The sequence below is a fragment of the Xenopus laevis genome, chromosome 8S (genome assembly GCF_017654675.1).
Source record: "Xenopus laevis strain J_2021 chromosome 8S, Xenopus_laevis_v10.1, whole genome shotgun sequence".
NCBI classification, from domain to species: domain Eukaryota; kingdom Metazoa; phylum Chordata; class Amphibia; order Anura; family Pipidae; genus Xenopus; species Xenopus laevis.
The window spans coordinates 20,151,645-20,163,413 of record NC_054386.1 but is presented as its reverse complement, the minus strand read 5'-3'; the positions used below and the strand labels follow the sequence as shown (position 1 = coordinate 20,163,413).

General features: G+C 38.2%; 1 protein-coding gene across 5 annotated transcripts; it reads right to left on the bottom strand.

The window, feature by feature from the left end:
* Positions 1-795: 795 nt before the first annotated feature.
* serpina1.S (serpin peptidase inhibitor, clade A (alpha-1 antiproteinase, antitrypsin), member 1 S homeolog) lies at positions 796-9,713 on the bottom strand. Of its 5 annotated transcripts, none has more exons than XM_018231859.2 (5): positions 9,573-9,713; positions 6,102-6,815; positions 4,257-4,527; positions 3,241-3,385; positions 796-1,031 (listed from the first exon to the last, which is right to left on the bottom strand). In XM_018231859.2, exons 2-5 carry the CDS (start codon positions 6,793-6,795, stop codon positions 843-845), a joined length of 1,299 nt encoding a protein of 432 aa, XP_018087348.1. In that variant the 5' UTR covers positions 6,796-6,815; positions 9,573-9,713; the 3' UTR covers positions 796-842.
* Positions 9,714-11,769: the final 2,056 nt, after the last annotated feature.

Sequence of the window (11,769 nt, the reverse complement as noted above, 5' to 3'; positions counted from 1 at the left end):
AATAGAATAGTTAGTAATCCAGATGAAAGACTTAAGCAACAGAATCTCATGTGCCAAAAATTTCACGAAAGCGGGTACCCAGAAGCAGTTATTTGTGAAGCTAGAGGTAGGATTGTCCGTGCAAGAACCAGGAGGAAAGACAATAAGATGATTCCTTTTGTCACGTGTTACAATAGACAGTCAACAGATAAATAATACAGTATGCCGTTTCTCCTGAAGACGGCTCTAGCTGTTGAGCCGAAACGTTGGTCAAATAAAACTTTTTTGTTTATTTCATACAAAGACCTGTTGGTGCGGTTTTCCTTTTGATTAATACTATTGATGTCTTTAACTAGCACACAGGCATTTCCTTTTGTTTGTCCATGTGCACCGTGTCTAAGCTTACTATATATATATATATATATATATATATATATATATATAGATAGATAGATAGATAGATATAGTGTGTAAGCTTAATATAGAGAGAGAGAGAGAGAGAGAGAGATATATCGGCACTGACGACAAAGTAGTAGATTTTGCCTGGGTGCGACTACGATTTCGGTTGACCTCTCAGCTGAAAAAAGGCTCAGGAGTCAGCCGAAATGTTAGTTGTGCCTTAAGGGCGTCCACAATAAAAAAAAAAATTTTCACGCTAAGACCTGTGAGTGCGGCTTCTTCACTACATGCAGTATCGTAAATATATGGCAAAGAACTCCATCAGGAGATGTGTAGAGAATATCAACTTAGGTCCTCTAGTAAGCATGCTCCTGAAAGTTTACACTTTCTGTCTTATAAAAGGATGAGCCATATCCATAACATATGTTAAATTTTATTACTCAAACAATGACATGTATTCCAAACTAATTCTTAGGGTTTGTAATTCTTCCAAGAAATAGGGTGCTCCTTGTTTCCTGATCGTAAATAGTAATCAGGAAAGGCTGATTAAATTTGATGTTTGGTGGGATCATCATGGGCATAATCTCAAAAGCAGTAGCTGCAGCAGCTTCTGTTCCTTTCTCATCAATGCTCAAAACAGCCTTATGAAGTGCCTGTGGGAAGGAATTCAAAGAATAGCATGGTTGAATTCATTTTTGTTTGATTACATTTCTTGATTTGTTATTAGTGTATTTTTAAAAATAAGATGATTAATGCACTCAATACGTAACAATGTGTTAAACAATATATCTAAGTAATAATATACAAATGTAAGAAGTAGCTGTAGTCAGTTTAGGACTAGGAAAGACATTTCCTGCTATTTACCCCCAAGAAACAACACTTTTACTCTATCTATACATTACCACAAGGAATAGAGAGTGATACAAGGTAGGAAACATGACAATAAATTGCAAAGCAGAAGGCAAGGTTGTATGTCTGTCCATATTTAGAATGTGCAATGTTTCAGGACAGACACCTTCAGGGGTGGGCCAAGCCAACTGGGCACCCTAAGCAAGCCAGCCAGCCATGAGCAGAAAAGAGATATCCCGGTGAACCACGGAGCCACGCAAACCCAGACTAGGGGTAGGCAGAGGGTCCTTCAACAGGTACTTGCAAAGCATCCCTTCTTTGTTGCACCCTATGCAGGTGCCTCTTCTGCCTACCCATAGTTCCGGCCCTGGATCCCTTTAGTAACTGAACTACCGGAGACGGGCCCAAATAGAGGATATGCAGCCAGGCCACCTCACCCCCCTCCGGAAGCCAAGATTGCAGCGGATTCGCAAGAGCGCAAACTACCGGTGGGCCCTCAGGGGATGCGGACCCTGGTGACATCATACCCCCTGCACCCCCGGTAGTTCCGCCACTGGATTCCTTCCTCAGGTTTGATACAGCCTGAATAAAGTCTTGCATCATTCTTTGCAGTGCTACTGATGAGCAACATTTTTCACCAGGCTTTGCACAAAAAAAGCTCCCATAGACTCCCATTTGCCACACAAATGTCACGAATGGAATGAAAAAAGTTGTGAGAAAAAAACGCTTTTTGGCTTCAATGCGAACTTACACCTTTTCAAAATTTTTGGTGAAATGGGACAGATTTGCTCATCAGTAGTTGATATCTATTCAGTATCACCTAGAGGGCTTCAGGCTGAACATGCCTGGTCCAAGAAGAATTATTTGACCACATTTTGATAATTAAATTTTCTTCAATTAAATAAAGAATGTGACTCTTAGCAAATATTTTAGGGATCTCTCTTTCTAACATACAGGCCAAAGTGTACCAGCGCCTTTACCAATAGCAAGAAATCCTTAGTTTTCATTCCTATACTGCAAAATTACAACTGATCAATAGGTATTAGTAACCGCACTGGTGTATTCTATATTATATACAGTATATTATGCCCCAGATTTCAGTTCTCCATTTAGTCCCCAAATTACAAATCATTTCCAAAATAACCATCAAACATAGATTTGCCATGTAAAAATGTAAAGTGCAGCCTGGGGCTTCTCATGTCACAAAGTACCTATGAATGTCATGTGTAACTCTATATTGTTGCTCATTTTTTGTGGTTATTTTTAGGTTTAACTTGCAGTTTTGTGTTCTACTTCCTTTACCCAAGTAATAAGTACTAAGATTTGGTGTTCTGTGCTTTTACCCTTTGGCAGTGAGCCTATAACTGGCAAATATTGCAGTAGTTTCTTGTAAATGCCTTCCATGCATTCTCCATGAATCACAAGCTCTTTTTAAATTTCTGCTTTAAGCAGAAAACATTGGGCTTTTATGTTGAAGCCTTTATTTAGGTAAGAACAAATAAATACAGTTTTTCTAATAAATGGTATATGCAGGCTGCCTAAATGGCACTAAGTAGAAACTACTGGAATGGACTTAAAGTTGGGACCTATAAATATTGATTGTTGTGCTTCAGTTTAGTTTTGATCCAGAATTCTGCTGCTTGTTTGTTTCACTTCAGATCAGAATTTAAATTCTTAGTATGGATATGGCTTGTCACATAAACTTCCTTTAGATTACTCACCCTAAAAATAGTTTGGAATAAATAAGCAAAAGCCTTGGGGTGTAATGTGGATGTTTCACCTATATTATTGAATAACATTTCTTATTTTTATTATAATATTACAATTCAGCTGTGACATGTCAGATCAAAAACCTACGATGAACCTGTTTTTTTCTAAAGGAAATGTTTTTCCTTGGGGTTTCTCCGGTTAGCTCTAAAAACTGTCTACTTTAAGCAAAATGTACAATATCCCAGCATTTTACCCGCATAAATAAAAATATAATTATTTGCTTCAGTGTATTTAATATCTCACCTTAGACACCTTGAGTCTGGATGCCGCAATCCCAGTAAGATCAGCTAGATCTGAAAAAACATCCTTCACTCCAAATTTCTTAAACACCTCTACAAGATCAAGTTCTGCCGAGACTGAGAATTTGGGAATAGTTAAATCTACAGATCTGTGTGGAGAAGGTTGAAAAACAGAGGGATGGTGTTATTAATTAAGAATACACTAGAATTAACTATGATAAAATATATTGTTCTTAAATTAGGAATGTTTCAGGTGCGTCAAAAATCCATTCCCCGCTGTGCTTGCGTTGTTGTCCTAAATCTACTCTCAGGTTTACCTGTTTTCTGAGATAATGTGAGTATTTTCAGTGTGTGGGTGAATTGTAATTCAAGTGAAAATTACAGGGAGTGGGTGAAAGGGGGAAACAGGGTGACATGTCTGATGCTATTTCAGGCTCCATGCCGTCCACCATAAAGGTCACATGCAAAATTCATTGCTCAAGGGCAGAAATATCCCACACTTGCCTTATTATAGGATAGAAACTAGATCATGTAAATAATAAAATATAAATAGGGTAATAGCTTGTTTTCTGCATTATTTACACATTTAGTCGAAGGGGCAGATTTACATAGGGTTGAATATCGAGGGTTAATTAACCCTCGATATTCGACTGCCGAATGTAAAATTTGCCAAAAATTTGTTTGATCAAACGATTACATCCTTTGAATCATTCGATTCGAAGGATTTTAATCCATCGATCGAACGATTTTTCTTCGACCAAAAAAACATTAGAAAGCCTATGGGGACCTTCCCTAACATTGCAATTCGGTAGGTTTTAGGTGTCGAAGTAGGGGGTCGAAGTTTTTTTTAAAGAGACAGTACTTCGACTATTTTAGTTCAAATCGTTCGATTCGAAGTCGCCAGTTCGATGGTCAAAGTAGCCAAAAAAAAACATTCAAAATTCAAAGTTTTTTTTATTCTATTCCTTCACTTGAGCTAAGTAAATGGGCCCCGAAGTGTTAGAAGCAGTAATTCCTTACCGATATCCAAATAGCTTTTTCCAGGACATTATTGTTGACTTTTCTAGAGCTTCTTCCACTTGTTTGAGCTTGCCTTCATCCGGCAAAATAAAGAGTGATGTTGCATTCCCTTTGTATGGGATCTGTACCACCGTGCAGCCGAGCTTTTCATCGAATGCCACATTGTACATGCCATTTCTGCGCATCATTGGAACGGTCACATTTGTGTTCTCATCCACATGGAAGATTCCATCCTGTGTAAACTCTTCTTCAAATGGCTTCTCCCACTTTCCTTAAAACATAGAAATAAAGGGCTTAACAGACCGTGACAACCTGATCTATCAGAGGATTAAACATGCTGCATTATTCTGTGGAAGGATTTTCTACGTATTTTATTATGCATATGAAACCAAAATGCAAATATATTTGAACATGAACTGGCAAATTACCAAAGTGGCATTTCTATTACGTTTACAGAGGAGCTGCAAGAAGAGGTTAAAACACCAGTGCAGTGCAAACTTTACTACATGTAAGGAAGTTTTACAACAATAATTCACACTGCAAACTGCCCACATTTTTATGGTATCAATTAAGGATATATAAAAACACATACACTCTCTTATTTCCTAATCAACTTCCAGACTTATTTTGCATTCTAGATTACGTTTTACCCAATCAATGCTAAACTTATATGTACAATTAATCAGTGTGTTCTAGATAAACTGTGACTCTCCCCAGTGATACTAATGAGTTCAATGGAATACAGGTATGGGACCTGTTATCCAGAACGCTTGAGACATGGTTTTTTTTTGGATAATGGATCTTTCCGTAATTTGGATCTTCTTACCTTAAGTCTACTAGAAAATCATGTGTACATTAAATAAACAAAATAGGCTGGTTTTGCGCCCCATAAGGTTTAATTATGTCTTAGTTTGGATCAAGTACAAGATACTGTTTTACTATTACAGAAAAAAAGGAAATAATTTAAAAATCTGGATTATTTGGATTAAATGGAGTCAATGGGAGATGACAAATAAAGAGATATGGGGAGCACTATTACACTCTTCAGGTGTTGTTGCATACGGTGGTGCTATTCCTAAGACGTACGGCCACGTCCGCATTCAGCAAAATTTCACAGAAAAGGCAAGCTCTTCACCTCTTCTTGCTGTGCAAATAATACTTTATTTTAGCCAAAGTTTCGGGGGTTAGCACCTGACCAAGGGAGGTGCAACCCCCCCCGAAACTTTGTTCTGTACTTGGAATAGTAAAACTAGCTAAAATAAAGGATTATTTGTACCACAAGAAGAGATGAAGTGCTTGCCTTTCCTTTGAAATTTTGGTCAATGGGAGATGGCCTTTCAGTAATTCGGAGCTTTCTGGATAACAGGTTTCCAGATAACAGATCCCATACCTGTACTACACACAAACAATGCAATGGGCCATTTACCATGTTAACGCTCCTTTATATCAGAGCACCACACATTTATAATAAAAGTCAATTCCCAGGTTTATTTAAATATTTGTGAATATTTGTAAATTACACAGAGTAGCTCTCAGTTCTAATCCCACATTTCCAAAAAAAGATTAAATTATCTGCAAATTTCTATTCTACTTTCATTATAGCTTTTAAATAATTTATAGTCATTTTACAATGATTTGTTATTCATGTTATTAAACGTTAAAATAGTCTTTGCCCCCTTTCTGCACTGCTGGTTTTGACAATGTAGCAGAAACCTACTCTCCTCCAGCCAAGACTAAAGTTCCCATAATGGTTTCAGTTGGAACTGAGGGGAAAATACTAGTTTCAGTAACAATTACATTGAAAAACAACTGTTAAACAACTAAAAAAAATGTTGCCTTGCTTACCTCTGAAGTAAATGTAGTTAATAAGGATTAAAAGAGTTCTCTCGTCAACATCTTTAAGCAAGTCAGTGATTTTGCCATGAGTTTTCTTCTCCACATAACTGTTAATCTGTTTTGTTGCTTCCTTTGTATTATGGAAGTCAGTAGAAAAAGCTTCTGATTCATAGAAATTTTTTACATCTTCTAAGAATTTCTGAATTAGCTTCAAGTTATTGTCTATGAAGAGGGCATTTCCACTGTTCAGCTGCAATTCACTGTCTGGATCATTCAGCATGTGAAGGAGATGCTGGAAGCCGTTATGAATCTCCTCCTCTGATATTTCAGTTGTGTTAAAGCCCAGTCCTTCTATGATCTGGTTTAAAGTTTGTCCTTTGGCACCTAATGAGAGCATAGAAAATGCAGTGGAAATACTCACTGGAGAAAAGAAAATGTTTTCTGATGGATGGTCTGCAGCTACTTGCCTGTAGAATTCAAAAGCAAATTGGGCATTGAATGGTGCTATTTTGTGGCAAGACATGGTTTCTCCAGAATGGCGATGGTGCTTGTGATCATGATCTTTTCCTTTACCATGGTGATGGTCATGGTCATGATCTCCGTGGTCATGGCCATTGTGGGCATTGTCTTTACCATGTTTATGATGGTCAGCCAAGACCCCTGCACAAAGCAGGGCTAGGCTAACAACCAATAAGACCTTCATGGTTTATCTTATGTATGATCCTGCAACAAAAAGAAAAGCAATGTTTCGATGAGGCTTCATGGGAACAAAAAGACTAAAAGGAAAAAAATAGCATGCTTAGCTATGTATTACTACACAAGTAGGGTTCTATTTTTTACATCAGAAGAAATGCAGAATTAGCAATCATTTAAGCTTACAGCACCTGATTGTATAACTGCATGTTACTTATATACCTACAAAACTGTGCCAATTAACCCTTATTGAAAAGAATTGTTTCACAGATGGCTAACCTACAGAGCATGTCAGAAGATTTCCTTCAACACCACAAATGTCACTTTTGATACTTTATAAATGGGGCTTTCCAGAACCTAGTCCAAGTTCCAAAACCCACCAGCACACCCTGGCCTCTCAGGTACAAGCTGGCCTGGTGCACAGTTGAAAGGGATCGGCAACCCTTAATGAAATACGTTTAGCAAGAAGAAAACTCTGACGAAGGTGGCACGCCCCCGAAACGTAACGTTGCAATAAACACGCAGGGCTTTGCCCGCATGCATTGAGCTCTGAGTGCCGGTTTTCTTCTTGCTAAACGCTTTCCAGAACCTATTCACAAGTGCACAAACACTAACACCTATCAAACTTACCTAAACTAATTCTGTAGATATCTTTAAAGCACAGTTAGTAAAACCTTCCTATTTTATGTTTTAGACATAGAGGTTAGTTCGATGAACTGAACGTTTGTGCTCTACCTATATTATCAAACTGCATGTTACTGTGGCAATAAAGATACCAAAATGATCCTAGGAAGTTGCATGCTGAAATACTCTATGCATATCGGCAAAACCAGGTTATCCAACATTGGCTGTGCTCATTACTGTTTTGGATAATTAACAAATGTAAAAAATAGAAGAATATTGAAGGATATCATTTAGCTCGCTGAGTAATCTATGAGTGTAGAGTTATTAAAAGATGGTGGTGTAAGTATACTCACTGGCTGTATCCAGGTATTACCCAGATCAGACTGCACCACAGTTCAGACTTCTTTTATAAGAAAAATGCTGAAGATATTGTGAAAGAACAAACCCACCTCTAAAGATTAACCAAATAACCTTTGAACTGCCTATGTGAAAACCAAACTATACTGTGACACTGTGTCAGCTTGAGCACTTTGTATATATTCAAAAACAGTATGAGGCACAGATAGCAAAGTTTGTGATGTTTTTAATTATAACACCTAATTCTAAATAAGCTCTCTTGTGCCGACCAAACTACTAACCTGGGATGTCATCAAATCTGACTGAATTTAAGAAACATATAGAATAGGTTGATTTGAATGTTTGCTGTCATTTTCCCAAACCCCAACAGTCTCCAACCATTTGAGGAGTGAGTTGACATCTTGCAAAAAACTCATATCATATATTATTATGAGTAGTAATGAGTGAAATTTTTCGCAGAGTTTCGCTGCAAAAATGACGCCCATAGACTTCAATGGGTAAAAAAAAATTGTTGCACGTCAAAAAAAAATTGTCGCCAAAAGACTTCAATGCATTTTGGCAAATTTTCGCCGCTTCGGGAATTTTTGGTGGTGCAAAACGGGTCAGATTCATCCATCACTGATTATGAGTTATTATATTGTATTTTTTGGGAAACAAAGAAAAAATAAAAAATCTATATTAATAGTGATGGGCGAATTTGCGCCGTTTCGCTTCGCCGGAAAATTTGCGAAACGGTGAAAAATTCGCGAAACGGCATCTCGTTTTTGACGCCCGCCAGTTTTTGACGCCAGCATCCGTTTTTTTGGCGGATTTTTGCCGCAAATTTTTTGCGGGCGTTTTGCGAATTTATTCGCTGGCGGCGAATCGCGCAAATTCGCACCTGCCGAATAAATTCGCCCATCACTATATATTAAGCAGGGATATTCGGTTCCTATTGATTTCAATCATATCTGGGTAGATCTGAGCCAGAGAAATTAACTTTCTGGCCAATTTCAACTTGTCAAAAAAAGAGAGAGGAACTTTCCATGGAAGAATCGAGGAAGTATTATACCAACTTCCAAAACTACAGAACTTTGCACATGAAAGTCCACATAAGAGTGCTAAATTGTAGAGGTTCAGATGGATTTCAAATATGTTTAAATTTATAAATTTGATCGTGCAGTGACATTAGCATGTCAGCTGCAGGGAGCTGGTGCACAGAAATGTGTAGAAGGGCAGAAACTACGGGAGGGCAGGCAAAAGAGGTAGATACCCAGCATTCCACCACCTCTGTTCCCTATACATGTGCCTCTTCTGCAGACACCTCTTGCAGAGGCCATATTATGTTAACTCTTTAATCAGCTCTAAAGAGACAAGCTCAATGCCCACTAATTAAGGTACACCAGTGAGACAATCTTTCTTTTAAAGGCTGATTAGTAGCTTAAAATAATAATAAGGTGGTAGTTCACTTTCACATGAACTAGTATGGTGTAGACAGTGTATATATATATATATTTTTTCAATGATTTACATTTTGTGCAGCATGCAAGACTTTGATTGCATCTGCTATCTGGTTGCTAAGGCTTAATTAGAATAGCAACATGTAGCAGTTAGAATGAAGCACTAAGACCAGAGGCCACAAATGTTATGTATCGATTATGTATGAAAAGCACTGCTACAGCAACTTCTTTTTGCCCTAGATTAAATAAGCATACAATACAATAGTCTGCATTTCCATAAAAAACTCTACATTTTGTTGGTGTAGCGTCTATTGTTATCTCAGTATAAATCTAATGAATAGGTGCAAAGCTAAAATGTAACATTGACCTTTTGTGTTATCTTCTCCATGTGGAATAAAACTGGGAACGCAGTGGGCAGCAAGGTTATTGACTCAGCAGAGGATACAGAAACATTCCTGAATTGCCAGAGTAATGAAACTTCCACCTCCCAACTTGTTCTTTAAATCTAAAAGCATATATCAGGAGAAAGTCCCAAGAATCTTGTCTTTATACAGACAATGCACAATGTAAGGTTTCCAGACCATGTGATTTATTTGGGAGTTTGATGAAATTTAGCTGAAGTCAATTTAAAATCAATGCATTAATTGCACCTAGCAACTTGCATTTATAAGGGCCCGTACTGATGAGCGCTCAAACCTGTATTTATGTTTTAAAGTGCTCAGGTGCATGGGAGTGCAGGAAGGAAAGCACACAGCTCTTTTAAATGGTGTTTGTCCGTTCCAAATGCAACCCTCTATTCTATTTATAGCGTGAGAATGCAGCATGCTGCACCTAAATAAATGCAATAAAACAATAGTGCTGTAAAATGCAACTCAGAACACTCCTGAGAGACTCCAGACAGAATATAATGGAATCAATTAGTGAATGCATTTAGTTGCGCTCAAACTTGCATTTAAAGGGCTCTTACACACGGCCGTTCCGACCTGCGCTCCCCTGCGTTCCGTTTTTTGGCGTTCAGCCGCAGGGGAGCGCAGGAATAGACGCAAGTCATTATTTGAAATGGGGCTGTACTCACTCAGGCGCGTGTAGGCGCCGAACGCAGGAAAAATGCAGCATGTTGCGTCTGAACCTGTGTTTGGCATCTACACGCGCCTGAGTGAGTACAGCCCCATTTCAAATAATGACTTGCGTCTATTCCTGCGCTCCCCTGCAGCTGAATGCCAAAAAACGGAACGCAGGGGAGCGCAGGTCGGAACGGCCGTGTGTAAGAGCCCAAAGGGCATTTTTTTCTGCATTTAATGCGCATATAAGTTTAAACCCAATATATGCTTTTTTTCACATTCCGCATGCATTTAAAAAATGCAGAAAAAATGACTGAGTGTAAGTGCCCAAACACAGAAAAAACACAGCAAAAACATGCCCATGTCATACCTCCCAACTGTCCCATTTTTAGAGGGACAGTCCCTGTTTTGACAGCTTTATCTAACAATTTAGATAAGGAGGTCCCTTGGGAAAAGTTAGACTTACAGCTTAAAGGGCAATTCACCTTCATTAACAAAACTGGAAAAAAAACCACAGAAATATGTTCAAACTTTCATAAACTGACAAATTTTGTAAAATGAACATGGTAATTAGGGGGTGTAGCTACAAAAATGGGTGTGGTCTAAAAAAATTCGCTTAGATGTGTCCCTGAATTTTCAAGTGATTCTCTGCTAAGGTCCTGATATATGGTCAACGGATCAAGGTTAACAGATCATCGAAATAATCACAGAGACACTTCTACAAATACATACATGATATTATGGGCTGGGCAGAAGAATGACTGAATGACTGAAGATATAAGTTGGGGTAGCTGTTGTGGCCTTCATTACAGCAGCTCTATATCATGAAAGAACCCCTAAAGTAACAAACAGGCAGAGAATCAGTTCCTATACTGGATTCAGCCCCTTTCCTTACCTTGCATGCAAACATAGCTAATTTTGATGTCGGAATGCAAGAGTTTGCATTTTGGCTCTGAAATCCGACGTGCCTGATGCAATGTTTCCCAGGCAAGATAAAGGGCAGATTGCAGCATAGGGGTTTATTCTCGGCCTGTGTTTCGTATAGGACACATGCCTTGGAGCACCTCATTTGCAAGAAAAGGTACAACAGGTACAATAGTATCAAGTATAGATCAGCAAGCATCTTATGTATGGCATTTTATATGCGCAATGATATATACAGTGTAACACCAAGCTGCAACAACACATATTAAATGAGCCCTAGCAGCTATTTGGAATAAATGCAGTACATTCTAACTGCTAGTTGTGGTTGAAGCAGAGCAAAGATCTCTGGGAAAATATTATAATGCTTATACATAAATAAATGCGGTTACTGCATATTTTAGACAGCAGCCTTGTCGGTAGTTAAATGGTTACTCTCTGCTGCAGTTAGCAGAAACCTTGACCTGCCTCTGATAGTAATATTATCTAAGGTGGTACAAAGATCCTGTACTTTATGATAAATACATAGACATTTTGTTTGTGTTGAACAAATGCAAACATTTACTTCCAAAGACCTAAAAA

Bases quoted from the DNA above. Each gene is read 5' to 3' on its own strand.
- serpina1.S (XM_018231859.2), bottom strand. From the start codon at position 6,795: ATGAAGGTCTTATTGGTTGTTAGCCTAGCCCTGCTTTGTGCAGGGGTC. The intron at 3,386-4,256 runs GTAAGGAATTAC...TTCTCCACACAG, and splicing joins AAAAAGCTATTTGGATATCG to ATCTGTAGATTTAACTATTC. The intron at 1,032-3,240 runs GTGAGATATTAA...TCCTTCCCACAG, and splicing joins CCAGACTCAAGGTGTCTAAG to GCACTTCATAAGGCTGTTTT.